The 16407-nt window shown below is 44.6% G+C and overlaps 2 protein-coding genes across 4 annotated transcripts in view; both read left to right on the top strand.

Annotated features, from left to right (window-relative positions):
* The first annotated feature begins 361 nt into the window (after positions 1-361).
* zgc:101664 (uncharacterized protein LOC450064 homolog) lies at positions 362-8933 on the top strand. The gene is made up of 4 exons (XM_056294897.1): positions 362-396; positions 4393-4634; positions 6439-7025; positions 8418-8933. Exons 2-4 carry the CDS (start codon positions 4445-4447, stop codon positions 8619-8621), a joined length of 981 nt encoding a protein of 326 aa, XP_056150872.1. The 5' UTR covers positions 362-396; positions 4393-4444; the 3' UTR covers positions 8622-8933.
* A 5760-nt stretch (positions 8934-14693) lies between these two features.
* The window catches only part of LOC130107686 (phosphatidylinositol 3-kinase regulatory subunit alpha-like), a 39366-nt gene continuing 37652 nt past the window's right edge, over positions 14694-16407 (top strand). The window contains exons 1-2 of one of the 3 annotated variants that reach the window (XM_056274403.1): positions 14694-15014; positions 15302-15877. In XM_056274403.1, coding sequence (XP_056130378.1) covers positions 15686-15877 — 192 coding nt within the window. In that variant the 5' untranslated portion in view covers positions 14694-15014; positions 15302-15685. The remainder of the gene's footprint in view (positions 15015-15301; positions 15878-16407) is intronic. The other 2 variants (XM_056274411.1, XM_056274418.1) reach the window with 2 other exon arrangements.

Here is a 16407-nt window from a genome sequence, read left to right on the forward strand (position 1 = left end):
GTTCACACTCCAGATCAGCGTTTGGCGGTAGTACACTCGAGAGCTATTTGCCCACCGCCAATAAAATCCGAGGACGCAGAAGAAGCGGAAGCAGAAAGGAGGAAGAAGAGGAGGAAGAGTTGGAAGGGATATTAGGAGATACGGTGTGGGAAACACAGAGAAGGGTGATAGATGTTGTTTTGTTTTTTTTTAATAAATAACGGGTAGTTTTTTTTTTTACTCATGCAAACTGGAGCCTGTTCTACATACTCCGGTACGTTAGGTGGCGGTAGGCATCTTATAGTGGGTATTGCAACTTTAAGGGCCGTCAAAGGTGCTAGAAGAAGAAGAAGCAGCAGCAGAAGAAGAAGAAGAAGCGGAAGACGAGGAGGACTGCCTCTGAGTCGGCTAACAGAGGTTTGTAAGTTGAGTTAATGAAGCTGTTTGACTTGTGTTACATATTTACCGACTTACCAGTGAATGAGATTAACTATAGCTTGAATGATCGTTAGACTTTGTAAGAACGCTAAGCCTACAGAACGTTGTTGGACGGAGGAAGAGAACCGGTAAAATAAATGAGCGCTTTGGACGAAAACAGATATACAATATTGACTTGATAATAATATGATCTTACTGGATTGTAAACGATGCTTGATGCTTGATTGCAAAACAACGCAGCGCACTGTGCGGACCGTGACGATACACATAAACACCGGAAAACGTTACAAATGATGAAAAATCTCGCAACAAAGCGAGAAAGGGCGCCTCAAAAATCGCCGCCGGAAACGTTTCTGTACGACGCAAATAGCGGAGGGACCAGCTAGCCAGCCGCTGTGGCGCCCTGCGGCTCGTATGACGACATTATAAGTCACAGAAAGTTAAAGCAGTTCGTGTGGATCCGCTGTTCTCTGGTTGATTCCCCTACCTGGACTATCGAGCCTGCATACAGACGCTAAACTATCAGTCTGTATGCAGGCTCAGTAATCCGAGTAGGAAAATCAAAAGCTGAATCAGTTCATGTGTACAACGTTTACTGGCAGATACCTTTCATCGCTGACGACCTCTTCAGTCTAAACTGACTGCAAGTACCCCCCCCTATAAACAACACAGTTGCGTAACGACCGAAACCAACGACCAGTTTAATGCGCAAATATGGGCGTGGCCATTAACTAGACCAGTGGTTCTCAACCTTTTTGGGGTCCTGGACCCCCTGCGTATTTTTGATCTACCCTGAGGACCCCTCCACCTGATCTTGGGGGAGGGGGGTTGCAATTTGATAGAAACAGTAGAAACTGCATTTTAAATTGCATTATAGCATTTATTCACTCTTTGGGGCAAAAATAAGAGCTTTCAGTTGTAACTTAGATATAGTTAACAAAACAGAACTCTTATGCAGTAACTTTCAGATATATGTAACAAAACAGAATATGTATTCAGTAACTTTCAGATATATGTAACAACAGAATTTTTATGTAGTAACTTTTAACAATGCAAACGTGAGCGAGATCTCTTATTGAAATACAATAAATTACACTCGTGAAACAGATGTAATTAGAGAAAAAAGTCCTGTTACCCTTTATAGTTTAGGTAGATAAAGGTCTCAGTCACATTTGAGTAAAATAATCCTATTTCTATAAATGTCATAGGATCTTTTTTTTAAAGATATTTTATTTTCACGGACCCCTTGCAATTACACCACGGACCACTAGGGGTCCGCGGACCCCCGGTTGAGAAACACTGAACTAGAGCAGTGTTTCTCAACCCAGTCCTCAAGGACCCCCTATCCTGCATATTTTCTTTGCAACCCTGAATGGGTACCTGTTTGTAGTTATTCAACCAATCAGCAATGAATTATGTCAGACGTTGCACACCTTGCATAATTAAGTGCTGCGAGATGATTGGTCGAGTAAGTACAAGCAGGGCTACCTATGCAGGGTTACAATGAAAATCTCTCAACCCAGTCCTTGAGGACTGGGTTGAGAAACACTGAACTAGAGTTTCAATGGCTGTGTGTATTAGTCACAGAGGATTTGGGAATGTTTGCAATCACAGCACTGTAAAATGGTGACAGATGTACTCTTAGCCCCCCCCCCCCGCTTTGGTTCAGGGATGGTCGTTCCCTCTTCACACTTCACACAGATGGCTCCCGGGTCAAACCAGCATTCCTCCCTATCAAAGACGTGCACATCCTCATCCTTGAAAGAGTGGCCTCTGGCCTGTAGGTGGGTGTAGACTGCGTAGTCCTGGCCTGAGGGGGTAGCTCTCCCGTGTTGTGCCATCCTCTTGGCCAGCGTCTGTTTAGTTTCTCCAATGTACAAGTCATGGCAATCCTCCTGGCATTTAACAGCGCACATAGTGCACGCTGTTAAATTGCTCTTTTTTTTGCCAGGGGGCCCGATTCTTTGGGGTGGACCAACTTCTGACTCAGTGTGTTTTGGGGTTTGAAAGCAACCAAGATACGGTGTTTGGAAAATACGTGTCTCAATTGTTCCGACACTCTCGCCACATATGGAACCACCACTGGTTTACACTTAGGCAGCTGGTGTCCTTCTCCTCTCTTCGATCGGCTGGTGCACTCTTTGGGCATTTTCTTGGCTTTGACAAGTGCCCAGTTAGGATAACCCCACTTAACTAGGGCCTGTTTAATGTGGGATTTCTCCCCTTCTCCGGCCGCTGTGTCAGTGGGGACGTTGTCAGCTCAGTGGTCCAGCGTCCTGATGACTCCTACTTTGTGCTCCAGTGGATGATGAGAGTCAAACCTTAAGTACTGATCAGTATGTGTTGGTTTACGGTAAATATCAACAATCAAATGTCCCCCATCACCAATGGGGGCAGCGTCTGAGTGATGTCGCAGCATCGCTGTCGCTATGGACGCGTCACAGGAAGTCAGACATGCGGAGCACGTTAGACAGTACAGCATGGCTGTGTTTACAACACCAACTCGCATATATACTGCCATGTATCCGATATTAGATTATGCAAAAAACGAAGAAAATTACAACAAACTGCTTACTTCTAATGTAGTCTAGTGCATCCGATGTCTGACTTCTGTTTCCTGCGAATCTTCCACTTCCGCTCGGGAAGGGCTAAAAATAGCTCATGGGCGCTGCCCCATTGCACTTTCACAGTTTAAGAAGGGTAACTTGTCATTTTCACATCCTCCCTGGTGAGCTTGATGTGGTTGTCCACAGAGTTGATGTGGTCGGTGACATGTGCTACATCCTGAGATTTAATTTTGACCCAGGTGTCAACCACAAATCTGAACCACTGGCTAGGTGGTGTCCCTGGATAGGACATCAGAGTCCTCTTTTCCACTTCCTCCATATACAAGTTGGCCACTATTCGTGACACTGGGGAACCCATAGCACATCCATGCTTCTGCCTATTGTACTGCCCCCTGTATGTGAAGTACGTGGACTGAAGACACAGCTTCAGCAGCAGACACACTTGGTCAGTGTTAAGGGTGGTACTATTGCTCAGGGTGGGGTCGTTTTGTAATTTCATACGGACTACCTCCACTGCTTCATCAACAGGAATGCACGTGAAGAGAGACTTAACTTCATAAGAGACCATTGTTTCATCCTCCTCCATAATGATGTCCCTCATCCACAAAATCCGTAGTGTTCTGGATATGATGTCATTACTGCCTACCAACGGGTTAAGAATAGAAGCACATAGTACACATGGCCACTGAAACTGTAAATGGTCACACCCATACTTGCATATGAAACTGATCGTTGGTTTCAGTCATTATGTAACTATATTGTTTATTAGGGTGGGGATACCTGCAGTCAGTTTAGACTGAGGACACTTAGATGAGTGATGAAACGTATCTGTCAATAAACATATCCACATGAACTGAGTCAGCTGTCTTTGCTAAAGTATAAGGATTTTAATGAGTATTTTTATCCAGGGACCTGCAAATGGAGAAAAATTTAGATCTTAATTTAGAACATGACTTTTTTAACTGTTTGAACCAGACCAGTGACTGAAATCCGAGCACGTCCTGTAGTTGGTGTGACTTCATGTGGATTTAGTCCCAGTTAAATTGACCAATTCATTTCAACCCTATAAAGAATTCTGACTCCACGGTGAAAGCATCCACTTGAAATTGTTTTTAGTTTTGGTGAGTGGGCAAACGAATGAGAGGTCATGTTTTTTTATATTGCTTTATTTGGATCTATTCAGTGGAGGAGTGCACTGAATTATTTAGGTGCTCACCAGCAGGCAAAACCTTTTTGCGCTTTATGTTCCTCCACATGTAGGGAGAGAAAGAGAGCACAGTGTGAGAGCAGTGTGGAAATGTGTGTGACTTGAAGTCCTTCATTCAGAAGACATATTTAGTTCTTTCAGGATTTACCTGGCTGAATAAAAGTATAGCGGGCTCCTCCTGCCTATTTACTCATTTTACAGGAGCATGAAGAGGAGAATACTGTTGGTGGCGCACCGAGTCCACCCTGACTAAATGGAGGATGTGGTACTGCATTACAGACCCACTGCTGCTGCCGAACTTAGTGTTCTGGTGGAGAGGACAGAGAGAGCGCTAGAGCCCTTTCCCCTTCGAGAGCTGCCTGTCTTTGCCCCCTGGTTCCCTTCCAGCAGAGACCGCTGGCTACCCGTCAGGCCCTCCAAACCAGCTCCTCGTCTCACGCCGGGTCAGTGTTTCTCAAACTGTGAAAGGTTTAAAGTTGTTACGGGTGCTCCCTGATGTGGAAAAAAACTTGTTGAAGGTTCCGATGAGCCCACAGGGAGAGGCTGCATTTACCCTGTGTCGCTCGAATACAAGTACGTTAAATAGGATTCATACAGACATGAAAAATATGGAAAAGGAAAAAAAAAGAAAAGTAAATTTTAAAATAAAATGTCCCGACCCCAAAAAAGTAATGGGAATTTAAAATATTGAAAATGTTTGTTAGTTAAGGAAATCTGACAGTCTTTATGCATGCTACATACATTTTCACTGGCCCCCCGCTTGTCAACAGTACTGGTGGCGATCATTGGTAACCTGGGCCTCGATTGATCCGGTATGGAAATCTGACTTATGATCCACATATTTGATTTGGCAAAAGGTTTTATGATGATCATCGAGAATGATGAATAGAATTGGAGAAATATAAGTATTAGTTATTGTCTTTATGCATGCTCAATAATCCAGGCAAGAACATCACAGAAAGGTGAATCAGTTCCTCTGGACACAACGTTTATTGAGAGAGAAACGTTTCATCACTCATCTAAGTGAGCTCATCAGTCTAAACTGGATCAGTTTCATATAAGCAAATTGCCATGAACATTACTAGAGTTTCAATGACTCCACTTCCGCACCCGAAAGCGAAGCAACTGCAAACAAAGTTTTAGCCTCTCAGCAATGTGAAGCTGCCAGCATCCAGCGTCCAGTAGAGACGAGAGGAAAGTTCTCACGACTCTCAGTAAGGACAATAGTGTCATCGTCCTTCCGGCAGACAAAGGCAGATGCACTGTTGTATTAAACCAGACAGATCAACACGAGGAAGTTATGATGTTACTTGGCAACATGAATACTTATGAGTCCCTGAAATGAGACCCAGGATGTGGTTACAAGAAAAAGGTGATAGATTGTCTGAAGCGGTTAGAAAAGGACAATGCTATTGACAGAATTTTGTACTAGAGATTATACCCAGGGGAAGCTACACCTAGCCTGTATGATTTACCTAAGATACATAAACAGGATTTGCCAGTACTTCCTATTGTTAGTATGATTAACTCGGTGACGTATAACATCTCTTAAGTTTCTTGCATCTATTCTCAACCCGTTGGTAGGCAGTAATGAATGTCACATTCAGAACACTAGATTTTGTGGATAAGGTGAGGGACATCATTATGGAGGGGGATGAAACAATGCTCTCTTATGATGCTAAGTCTTTCTTCATGTGCGTTCCTTTTTTTTTTCCCGGAATCAGCAGGAACGTACGTTCCTGTTGATGAAGCAGTGAAGTTACAGTGAGTAGAATCATTGTAGCAAGTTTTTTTTTCTTTTTCGTTTTGTGTAATTATGCTAACATGTCTCCACTGGCTAGCTCTCGTATCGGTTAGCTAGCTAGTTTGTCGACAGGGTACCAGGCAAGTGCAGTTTCAGTAATCAGTGTCCTCAAATCAACAATTTGTAAAAGTTGTTGAGAGTAGAGTATCTCAGAGACAGCATTTGAAATATAGACTGACTTTAAATTCATATATAGTGTTAAAGCACACCTTTTAATTGCCAACTCTAAAAAAATAGATTTATTGGTCATGGAATTTAAGCTAGAAGTGTTCTAGAAATCGTTGAAAACCATTGGTGAAAAGTGTATAAACTCTGGTTGTAATGAGCCCAGCTCCTGAGAAGACACGTTCATGCCATTCTCTTTTTTCCATTTTATTTTATTTCTTATTGAGAATATATATGATGTGTTGATATTATGTTTTAACACTGTTTCTTGATCCTAGCCATCACCCAGAAAATCCTAGAGGAGGTCCAAGACCAGCGGGAAAATGCTAGAAGCTCGCTGTGTGCATTCCACACTGGAAAGCTGCTGGATGTCACTACATGTTCAGTCCGAGACGGGCCGAAGTCTTCCAGACAGAAGTGTAAAGATGGCTTTCATATATCTAACAGCAGATCAGAATCCGTGTTGAAGAAGGTGGTGACGAGACATTCAACACAAAACCAATTACAACAGCTTAAAGATGGAGGCTTCTTCACTAAAAGGTGTTGCGATATCCCAGAGCCAAACACACGAACAAGTCCAGAGCCAAACAGGCAAACGAATCCGGAGCAAAACGCACGAAGAGGAACGACCAGATTTTCACCTAAACAACAACCGCAGGAACGCGTAGATGATGTCCCGGCTGCAGAGAGGGCGGTCAAAAGGTCGTGGAGTGTGGTTTTGCAGAGAGGTGTGTCGCTTCAGAGCCGCCAGTCCCTGTCAAAGCAGTTCCGCCGGATCGTGTGGAACCACAGGCTCCACCTGCAGCAGCGAGCTAAATGGGTGATCTGCAAACACAACTGGGAGACAGCGGGAGGCATAGAACAGGTTGGCATTTCCTCCACCTCTGACATCATCATGTACTCCCTGCTTTTGTTTGCCTCTCTAAGATGTGGCTTTTGTTTCCATGTCGAGGTGACGGTAGAGCTCCGCTGCAGCTATCTGCGGTGCTTGTATAGATAGCTATGTTCATCTCCTCAAAATTGTAACTGTGCACCGAGGCTACGCAGGCTACACCACACACTGTAAGAGCTGTGATTGGTGGTTTGTTTGGACTGTTGACCTGCTCCGTGTTTCAGGTGCTAGCGCTCGTTAGTTCATTCGTCTGTCACATGTAGTGAACAAACACGGTAAATTCCCTGTTGTTCTGCCTCAGCATATCCAGTGGTCTCGTAAACCATCTCCTCTTCCAACATAATTTTCTCCTTCTCAAACATGTCGACAGAATGAGCTCTTTTAGCTCATCTAGCAAAACCTCTCCTTTGAAAACCTCTTAACTGCCATTGTTACCAGTGAATGTGGGATGATGTAAACACGATAACATCAGCGTCTGCTTTGTCGCCATCTAGTGTTGTTTAAAAAAAATAAATTGTTTGACACCCCCCCCCCCCCCACACACACACACACACACTTTTCTCCCCGATTGTACTTGGCCAATTACCCCACTCTTCCGAGCTGTCCCGGTCGCTGCTCCACCCCCTCTGCTGATCCGGGGAGGGCTGCAGACTACCACATGCCTCCTCCCATACATGTGGAGTCGCCAGCCGCTTCTTTTCACCTGACAGTGAGGAGTTTCACCAGGGGGACGTAGCGCGTGGGAGGATCACGCTATTCCCCCCAGTTTCCCCTCCCCTCTGAACAGGCGCCCCCACCGACCAGAGGAGGTGTTAGGGCAACGACCAGGACCCATACCCACATCCGGCTTCCCCCTCGCAGCCACGGCCAATTGTGTCTGTAGAGACGCCTGACCAAGCCGGAGTTAACACGGGAATTCAAACCGACGATCCCCGTGTTGGTAGGCAACGGAATAGACCACTATGCTACCCGAACGCCAGACCTCTAGTTTTGTGGCGGTGCCATAGCAGTCTGCTGGTTGCGTCTGCAGTAATATAATAAAAACAATAATAAACTATATAGCACTTTTCTAGACAAGGTTACAAAGTGCTACACAGAACAATGTAAATCAAACACTACACTATATTGGAAGCCCTGATGACGGATCCCCACCATCACCTCGACGTGGAGCCATAAATCACACCTAAGCTTGTGGTTCTCTGTAGTATTCTGAAATGTCCTCTGGATAAAACGGGGGAAAAATAACAGTGACAAAGATTAACGTGTAGATGAATGGATGGATGGATAGATAATAAAGATGGATTGATGGATGGGAAAGATGAAAATGTTGGTTGGTCGACAGATTTCTTCTTCTTCCCCGTCTAGGTGTGGAGGGAGCTGAGCAGAGTCATACGGGCTGCCAGGCTGCCGACGTGTAATGCCAACATCCAGAGGGAGCACGCTCAGATCTGGGTGTTCTGCGATGTCCGCTACTGCGAGCAGGTAGGAAAATCCCTGAAGGAGGAGCTGCGGCTGTTGGGGAAGATCACTCTGTCCGTACATAAACTGGGTGATATATTCACCTTCTGACCAGCTGGGGGCTCTGTGGCCTGCTGACATCAGCCACCTGAGAGATGACGCAAGGCGGGTGCGAGAAAAACGCTAAAATAAAATTCCCAGGGGCGCCCCGGTGGCTCTCCTAGTAGACCGGTACCACATAAGGCTGGGTCCTTACCACACCGGCCTGGGTTTGAATCCGGCCCGGGCTCTCTGCTGCATGTCATCCCCGCTCTCTCTCCTGCCTTTCCTGTCTCTCGCTCGACTGCCACTATCCAATAAAGGCGTAAAATAAAATTCCCATCATTTTGATAGATGATGTGATAACAGCTATCAGAGTTTTCAGCCTGGATTTGAGAAACAATCATTTCAACTTTTGCTGTCTGGTAGAAGATCAGCGTCTGGATTACCGTCAAATGCTGCAGGTGTCCTAAATGACATTAAACGTGGTATTAATGTGGACGGGCCTAATTTCTTCTATTTCCAACATAGAAACTGGAACTGAACTCGAGGGTAACACGCAGCTCACTGTTGGGCTCCTTTGTTAGAGGTCAAAGATTTTACCTCCTCGCAGTACGTTTTGATATAATCAGTACTGGGGGCTTGTCATGCAGGAAGTTCGAGAGAATCCACAGAAAACCCACTTCCTGTGTGAAATGAATACAGGAAGTGTATACAGTTTTATATATTTATAACTTTGAAAATGTGTGGTTCATTTAATCCATTCATCATCTGTAATGGTTGAGTAAAGACGTCCTTTTTATCTACAGTAAATCTAAATGGAAATGCTGTAGGATCTGTTGGTTTACATTTTGTATCGGTTTAAGTTTCGTCAAGGCGGACCAGCATGTCAGCGGTACCCAGCTCCCAGCCATAAAAGACATTTATCACAAACGCTGCTTTCGAAGAGGCCTCAGCATCAGCAGAGATCCCACCCACCCCAACCATGGACTGTTCTCCCCCCTGCGCTCTGGGAGGCGCTGCAGGAGCCTCAGAGCCCAAACTACCAGGCTCAGAAACCGCTTCTTTCCACAAGCTGTTGCCCACCTGAACCTGGCCACCCACTGAATGTCTGTAAATATGTTTATACTCAGTCTCTTTTTTTAACTTTAGCTTTTGGTCTTCATGTGTGTATATCTTATATTGTGTTTGTCTGGGTCTGTCTTGAACTGTTGGTGAAGCCGCAGCCCTCATTTCGTTTTTAACATGTGCCTGCACATTGTTTTTAATGACAATACATTGAATTGAATTGAATTTTGTAAGTTCATATTTATGTTAGGACGGCATGGTGGCGCAGTGGTTAGTGTGGTCACCTCATAGCAAGAAGGTCCAGGGTAGTCCAACCTTGGAGGTCGTCCCAGGTCGTCCTCTGTGTGGAGTTTGCATGTTCTTTTCGTGTCTGTGTGGGTTTCCTCCAGGTGCTCCGGTTTCCTCCCACAGTCCAAAGACATGTAGGTCAGGTGAATCGGCTGCACTGAATTTTCCCTAGGTGTGTGTGTGTGTGTGTGATGGCCGGTCCAGGGTGTCTCCCCGCCTGCCGCCCAATGACTGCTGGGATAGGCTCCAGCATCCCCACAACCCTGAGAGCAGGATAAGTGCTTCGGGTAATGGATGGATGGATGGATATAGACTCCATGCAAGATTCTATACAAGATGGGTTTTCTTATTTAGCTGCTGTTTGTTTGATATAATGTGACCATGTGTCTTTGCCTATTTTGCATTTTGGGTAATTTTTCCACATAATTCTTAATCAGTCCATATTAATTTTACACATTTTATCACATAAAGAGGCTGTTGGTGGCTTATTGGTGGCACAGAAAAACTACTTCAGCCACATTTCTCTCTTTTTAAAATTTTATTTTCCTTTTCTTTAACAAGATACCAGCTTTGTAATACCTTCAATGTGAAATACCAAAATATAAAAGTTTGCATGTTGTCTATTTTTATACCCCCCCAGATAAACAAAAAGACATTGTACAGAACTAAAATAAAATGAAATTGGCAAAATAGATCAAAACATAACCATAAATACACATACATAATGCACATAATGTATATATTAGTCACGGTTGTCTATAGCTAATCTGCATTGTAATTTGATTGAATAGTTTAAGTGTCTTCATATATGTCAGAGATGGTTGCCATATCTTATAAAATTTACCTGTCGAGCCACCCAAGGTCAACTTTATTTTCTCCATATGTAAAAACCCATAAGTTCTCCAGCCCACTGGACATGTGTGGGAGAGGCCTCCTGCTTCCACTTTCACTGGGCAGCACAGTGGCCAAGTGGTTAGCACTGTCGCCTCACAGCAAGAAGGTCTTGGGTTCAAACCCCAGGCTGTCTCAGGTCCTTTCTGTGTGGGGTTTGCATGTTCTCCCCGTGTCTGTGTGGGTTTCCTCCGGGCACTCCGGTTTCCTCCCACCATCAAAAAGACATGTATGTTAGGGTTAATACTCCTGTCTGTACCCCTGACCAAGACAATGGGAAGAAATAACTGGAGTTGATCCCCGGACACTGCAGCTGCCCACTGCTTCTAGCTACACAGCTGGGATGGGTTAAATGAAGAGAGTAAATTTCATTTGTATGTATGTACAACATTACTAATAAGGAGTATTCTATTCTATTCTATTCATAAGTATAAGGCATTTAGCAATTAAGGAAGCAAAAGCAATTGCATTCGAGTAATGTCTGGGAAGGCGCGTGTCCTCTTGTACTACTCCGAAAATTCCAATCAAAGGGGAAGGGGTAAATTTGACTCCAAAAACCTCAGAAAATGTATCAAATCCAGATGTTCAATAATTATGAAGATTTGGACAAGTCCAAAAAGTATGCAAGATCTTGTTACTGTCTTGTATCTGTTGCATAAGGGATCTGCCCCTGGATAAATCTTGGCCAACTTTTCCTTGGATAGATGAAGACGGTGTACGTCGACCTTGAATTGTAGGAGCCCATGCCTGGCATAATTGAGGAAGAATGTACTCTTTGAAGAATGGACTGCCAATTGTGATCTGTTATTTCAGATGCTAAATCATTTTCCCACTGGGATCTAGTAATGGAAAGAGGGGGAATGCAAAGTCAATATATATCACTGTGATTACTCCTCTGTTGAGCACGTTTATGTCGAGAATTCTATTTAAAGTTGTTTCAGCTAGTAAATTGGGGAACTGGGGATATTGGCTATGCATGAAATTTCGAAATAATGGAAGAAATGGGTCTGTGGGGATGTTACATTTTTGAGTAAACTGAGGAAATGGGGTAAATATCTTATCTATATACAGGTCCTTAAAACTATGTATACCGTTAGCGTTCCAGATCTTAAAAGCAGAATCTATCGTAGAGGATGGGAACACATGATTAGAATAAATTGGTGCCTGAATCGACATTGAATGTAATCCAAACCCTTTCCTACACCAAAGGATTACACTTGTAGGTATACAATTTTAATGGACGAGCGGAACCAAGCAAAGCCAGTACTGGAACTGAATGGAACTGAAGATTTGGTAAGCCTAGCCCTCCCAATTGTTTTGTTCTTTGCATAAAATCTTTATGAATCCTTGGGAGTTTACTATTCCAAATGAATGCAGAAATATATTTGTCCAGTGTGTTCAAATATTTTTTGGCATACAAGTTGGGATACATTGAAATAAATATAAGAATTGAGGTAAAGTGTTATTTTTTTATAATATTAAAGTGTCCAGTTAGTGATAATGGGAGATTAACACATCTCTGAAAATCTGTCTTGGTGCGTTCAAGAAGGGGGATAAAGTTTTCCTCAAATAACTTTTTATATTTAATGTGTAACCTTGATGCCCATATAGGTCCGGTGATCCAGTTTTACCTTAAATTGAAAGGCTTAAATTAAATCTCCCTGGATTTAGAGTTGATAGCGAGTAGTTCGCTCTTGTGCATATTTAATTTATAACCTGAAATCTTATCAAAGCTTTGAAAAATGGTAAGCGCATAGGGAAGAGCTCATGGGGTCAGAAATGTAGAGTAAAAGATCATCGGCATACAGCAGCACTTTATGTTCTTGGCCTGCCCGTTGGATTCCCAGGTCTTTCTCAGTTCGTAGCTTAATTGCTAATGGTTCGATAGGCATCGCAAACAGGAGAGGAGAGAGGGGAAATCCCTGTCTGGTTCCTCAATGGAGCGGGAAATAGGGGGAGTGTGAATTATTTGTTCTAACACTAGCCATAGGTGAACTGTATAGGAATTTTATCCACAAAATAAATGTCTGATCAAGACCGAATTTGTTGAGGCTGTAACACAAATAATCCCACTCCACCTGGTCGAAAGCGTTTTCAGCATCAACTGATAAACCCATCTCAGCCAGTGGAGATGATGCAGTATACATACTATTAAAAAGCCTGTGTAAATTGAAGAAGCCATGCCTACCCTTCACGGATCCTGTTTGCTCTGAAGAAATCACGGAGGGCAAACATTGTTCCAGTTTAAGGGCGAGAGCTTTAGATAATATTTCGAAATCTACATTCAAAAGGGATATGGGTGGTATGAGGAATACTCTAATGGACCTTTGTTTGTTTTCCATAGAAGTGAGATTGTTGAGCGTCCGGGTAGCGTAGCGATCTATTCCGTTGCCTACCAACACAGGGATCGCCGGTTCGAATCCCCGCGTTACCTCCGGCTTGCTCGGGCGTCCCTACAGACACAATTGGCCGAGAAGCCAGATGTGGGTATGTGTCCTGGTCGCTGCACTAGCGCCTCCTCTGGTCGTTCGGGGCGCTTGTTCAGGGGGGAGGGGGAACTGGGGGCAGCGCCGTGTATAACTAACTAGGGGGGGGAATAGCGTGATCCTCCCACGCGCCACGTCCTCCTGGCGAAACTCCTCACCGTCAGGTGAAAAGAAGCGGCTGGCGACTCCACGTTTATCGGAGGAGGCACGTGGTAGTCTGCAGCCCTCCCCGGATCGGCAGAGGGGGTGGAGCAGCGACCGCGACGGCTCGGAAGAGTGGATAAACTGGCCAAGTAGGAGGGGGGGGGTTCACATTTGTTAAATTGAAAATGGACTTAAATATTAAGGCGACGCCCCCACCTTGTTTATTTGCCCGGGCTACGTGGGCAAAAGTATAGTCAGGTGGGGAAGCTTCATTTAAGGGAAGAAAACATTTGGTTTCAGCCACGTTTCACATAACCCAACCATATTGTAGCGAATTCGGGGGGCAGTCCGAGATACCGTCGCCACAGCCGGGACGCGAACCCGACCCTCCTGCACCGCAAGCGACAACGTTAAACAGTCGACTAAAGGGTCCGACCCGTTAGCCATGGACCAACGTGTCTACTTATCCATGTACGTTACAATATCAAAACTATGTTCAAGAATCAGATCATTTATTAGAAAGGCTTTGGTAGGCAGTGATCTGATATTTATGAAACCAAATTTAAGCATCTCGTTGAAGTGATCAGTAGTCGGCAGAACTTTAGAGCTACCAATAGGTGAAATATTGATTGGAATTAGACACCTTGTACTATTAGTTGGCAATTTTGAAGACCTATGCTTTGAACGATGTGTGGTCCCACTTTTGATAAGATTAGACGTTTGGTTCTGTACATTATCAGGTGCTTGGTTGCACATTTCCCCACCAGCAGTGGTAGATTGTTAGGAGAGGAGAGCCTGGGAGCAATACTGCAGGGAAGGGAGAAAGTGTGTGTTGTAGAATATAGACCAAGCTGTGAGCCTGAATCTATACTATGAGAAATTCCCTGACTAGACATGTTAATTAAACTAGCCGAGTCCACATCCGCACTTTCCATCTGTCTGTCTGTCTAAACAGAAGTGTGACATTTAGAGACATGTTGCGTTCTTATCAGTGACAGGCGTACATCGGTCACATGACTCATGACTCGCGTCAATGTGGCTTTATTTTCTTACCCGCATTTCGCGAAGGCCCGCCCTACTCTGCATCTGATTGGTACTCGTTACCTCCTTTCCGTTAGGGTTAGTTAACGATTAGCCAATCAGAGGCAGAGCAGGGGGCGGTCCTCGCTAAATGCGGGTGGGGAAAAAAATAATACGTCGCCCGGGCATTAGACGCAACCGTTACGCAAGCGGGTAGTCTTCCACAATTATCACGTGTGTCTTTCCAAGGAGGTCTTGTCGACGCTGAACATATTTACGCGCGATCGTACACACGCTTTGCGGTGCTCACGGACACACGCTCCGCTCTCCTCCGACTGGCTCGTATGCGCGTAGAGATCTAGGTTACCGGATGTGACGACACAGCCCAGTCTGTAATCCGCTAGAACCCAGACGGCCGAGTTCCACGAGTGTCGCCGCGGTGGAAAGCGTCGATAAAATAGAGACGTTAGCCGGGCGAGGAAACTTACTGGGTCCTTCTTCTCTGCTCTCCGCTTCGTTATGGCTCTGGTTCGCCGTTGCGCCGAAGGTTCGGTCCTTTGAAACTGAGGTGAGACGAGAGCGTTTTGAGACATCGGTATGCTTTGTCGTTTCCTGTTTCCTGGGGCCGTGTGTGTGTGTGTATACGTGTGTGTATACGTGTGTGTGCGTGTGTATGCGTGTGTCCTGCACACAGTCGGTAATGTCAGAATATAAACCGAGTTTAATGAACAACGTCCCCGAAATGTTAGCTTAGCAACAGCGGGACGTACAAAAGGGGCAAATGCAAACGCCTCTTTGATTTTGTGCACAAACAAACGCAGAGTAACGGCGGCCTCCTCCATTCTCTCCGCTCAGAAATGGGGAACCTCGTCTCGGCGGATGAGATGCTGCGCAGCGATGCTGGTCTAGTCCTCTGACGGTTTCGTGGTTTTCAGGTGCACCCGACGCCGCCACAGATGTGGCCCTTACCTCTGATGAGACTCCTCTACATGCACGGACGGGATGTGTTGATTGACAGGTCGTCATCTGGTTTGGAGGGATGACAAGATATTGGCAGACATGGAGACAGGGGAGACATACACTATGAAAAGCCATGCTCACTTAGTCTAGCTGTTCCAAATCGTGTCTCTGCGTCAATCTCAGGTGAAAGTAAATCCTATTTTATTTTTTCTATAAACCTCCACACCGTGACTTGGTGGGCTTATTGTAACTGCTAGAAGCTATCAACACATATCAAAAATGAGTTCAGAGGGCTTTCAGTACCGGGCACTTTATGACTATAAGAAGGAGAGAGAGGAGGACATTGACTTGCATGTAGGGGACATGCTGCTGGTCAGTAAGGGGGCCCTGCTGGCCCTGGGATGCAGCAGCGGAGCCGAGGAGAGGCCCTCAGAGATCGGCTGGCTGCCAGGCTTCAATGAGACCACACAGGTAAGACTGTCTTGAAGCTGAGTCCCGCCTCCGGAGTTTTGTCTATGCTTTTACAATTAGAAAAAGAATGAAAACAAAACTTATTCTGGTGAAGTGCATAATTTCATATCTCAGATTTCGTAGACATTTCATTTCTGGTGAAATGAAATAAATATAGTTTAGGTTGACACATATTTGCTGTCCATTTTGAAAAACGATGAAACTGTGCTGTAATATGGTCTAGTTGACAGTCATATTGTATTGGTTTTAGTTTAGTTCTAGTTGGCTAATATTATCAAGCTGCAATGAACATTATGTTAAATGTTCATTAGAATTTTCACCTCTTTCCAACAAGCGAGATTTTCCATCTCAGTCAAACATGTGAGAGCCTGTACATGTAAGGTTTTGGATCAGGACTACAATGACGAAATCATCACATGTTGGCTTTAGATTTGAGGATTCATCAGTGTAGAGTTTGACACGTGATTTGACATTTGCACTGTTGTAATTTTCTTCCCTCATCAGAATAAGGATAGAATAACAAGGATATC

Source organism: Lampris incognitus, chromosome 1 (assembly GCF_029633865.1).
Source record: "Lampris incognitus isolate fLamInc1 chromosome 1, fLamInc1.hap2, whole genome shotgun sequence".
NCBI classification, from domain to species: Eukaryota; Metazoa; Chordata; class Actinopteri; order Lampriformes; family Lampridae; genus Lampris; species Lampris incognitus.

What these genes read in the sequence shown, in the direction of transcription:
- zgc:101664 (XM_056294897.1), top strand. Translation starts at nt 4,445, where the DNA reads ATGGAGGATGTGGTACTGCATTACAGACCCACTGCTGCTGCCGAACTT. An exon ending in AGCTCCTCGTCTCACGCCGG is followed by an intron (nt 4,635 to 6,438) that starts GTCAGTGTTTCT and finishes TCTTGATCCTAG; the next exon opens with CCATCACCCAGAAAATCCTA. An exon ending in CAGCGGGAGGCATAGAACAG is followed by an intron (nt 7,026 to 8,417) that starts GTTGGCATTTCC and finishes TTCCCCGTCTAG; the next exon opens with GTGTGGAGGGAGCTGAGCAG.